At 41.8% G+C, this 1,807-nt stretch overlaps 1 protein-coding gene across 1 annotated transcript; it reads right to left on the bottom strand.

Annotated features, from left to right (window-relative positions):
• Nucleotides 1-305: 305 nt before the first annotated feature.
• LOC149550334 (uncharacterized) lies at nucleotides 306-1,094 on the bottom strand. Its single transcript, XM_089794460.1, has one exon. The coding sequence runs from the start codon at nucleotides 1,092-1,094 to the stop codon at nucleotides 306-308; it is 789 nt and encodes a 262-aa protein (XP_089650586.1).
• Between the last annotated feature and the right edge of the window lie 713 nt (nucleotides 1,095-1,807).

The raw sequence follows: 1,807 nt of genomic DNA, 5'->3' as shown, positions 1-1,807 counted from the left end.
TATGTAATAGTTTAAGCATCAAGATTTTGAATAAAGCCCTATGATCCATCATTAGAATAGTTGCACAAAGACATTTCCCTTTTCCCTTTGCATGGCATGAAAATAAATCCAGAGATTATTGCAATGCGATATGTATGAAGAATATATATCAACCATAGCCAAACTTCACCGTGCTCTTGACATGCAAGCTTATTCTATTCTATACATATAGTCCTAAGCAACAATGGAGAACACCCAAAGCAGCAAGCCAAGCAAACATTCACAAAACACTTCTCACCAGATACATTTGATGGAAACGTAGTTGATCAGATGGCGAGCACGAGGCCCGGCATGGACAGTTCGTCCGACAGCGAAAGGCCGCTCTGCCAGACGGGCAAACACAGCAACGAAGTGGGATTGGGTTTGAACTCTGTAACAACCAAACAAGTGTCGAAATACTCTCTCAGCTTTGTAACAACACCATTCTCCACGGTCCAGACGTGAACCCAGTACTGGGATTCGACCTCGCGACCTTCCACAAACACCTTGTTGCCTAGCGGGGTGACGGACTGGGGGCTAAACAGAAGGCGCTTACGATGTGACCGACCGGTTAAGAAACGCATCAAGTGCTGGCAGTGGGGCGGGCCATGGAACCACCACTCCAAATCGGGGGCCAAAATGCTCTGCACCGTCTCAGCGTCGCCCGAGCCTAAGGCATCGTACAGCCGCTTAACCAGCGCTCTATTTCCCTCGTTTCCCGCTTCCGCATGTGACCGCTCGGAACTTGAGCTCGCCAGCTTCAGCGCTTGGGATGAGAGCCAAATGAAACGAGAAGAAATTAAATGCAGCGAAATGAGATGAAACGAAAATGGCGGGGGTTTGGGGTTTATATAATGGGCGAGTGAAATGTGATGGGGCTGTCGGGTGGGACCCTCCCCTGACGTTGCGCCAAGGAGTGCGTTACACGTGTCGGATGGCCTTGGTATTCTCGTGAGAGCGACCGGGCATAAGCATTTTTTATGGCTTTGGTCCGCGCCGCACTCAACTGAAACGCAAGTGTCCAGTCGCTTTCTGCGTGCCACGTGTCCAAAGGAGCTGAAGACAAAATTTCGCATGGCCCGGCGTGACCGTTATGCGTAGCCAATATGGGCGTGTCCCACGAAATGGGGTTTTACTAGCATTTGTTTTACCTTAATGGGGTCTAAGTGGGGAATACACTCGGTTTAAAATATACAAAGAGAAGACAAATGTTTTAAGAAAAATACACTGGATTTATTATTTATATCTATATAAATATACATTAAAGATATACATATTTTATATGTGTGGATGAAATTTAAAAATATAAAATAAATATGTCTAATTTAATTTTGATTTATATGTGGTTATGATTGATGGATTATAATTGACGTTGATATTGATAATAAAATTGATTAATGCAGTTAATGAAGCTAACTATTTGGAATGTTAGGGAATTAAATGCCTTTAAAAAAATGCTTATTAAAGTGAAATCTAACTTTATTTGAATTAGAACTAATATTAATACAAGAAACAAAATTGAGCAAGTTAGAAGGAGATAAGTTAAGCAAGCAACTTGAGATTTGGAGATCTGATTTGATATAATCTGAGGGTACATCTGGAGGCATTGGTATTATTTGGGATTCGAGGAGAATTGAATACAACGGATGGACATCAAACAATAATTGAATGAGCAGTACAATTAAAAGTTATTATTAAACAACTACATTTTCTTACAATCAATGTATACGGATCAACACTGACAGCTAGTAAGACAGCTCTCTGGCATGAAATCAACACCTTTATAAAC

The sequence above is a fragment of the Cupressus sempervirens genome, chromosome 7, assembly GCF_028749045.1.
Source record: "Cupressus sempervirens isolate cs-2001-9-10 chromosome 7, ASM2874904v1, whole genome shotgun sequence".
Taxonomy (NCBI): domain Eukaryota; kingdom Viridiplantae; phylum Streptophyta; class Pinopsida; order Cupressales; family Cupressaceae; genus Cupressus; species Cupressus sempervirens.
Note: the sequence above shows the minus strand (reverse complement) of the source record. Positions and strands in the feature narration are given on the sequence as shown.

Excerpts from the sequence above, each read along its gene's own strand:
- LOC149550334 (XM_089794460.1), bottom strand. The coding sequence starts at position 1,094 with ATGCGAAATTTTGTCTTCAGCTCCTTTGGACACGTGGCACGCAGAAAG.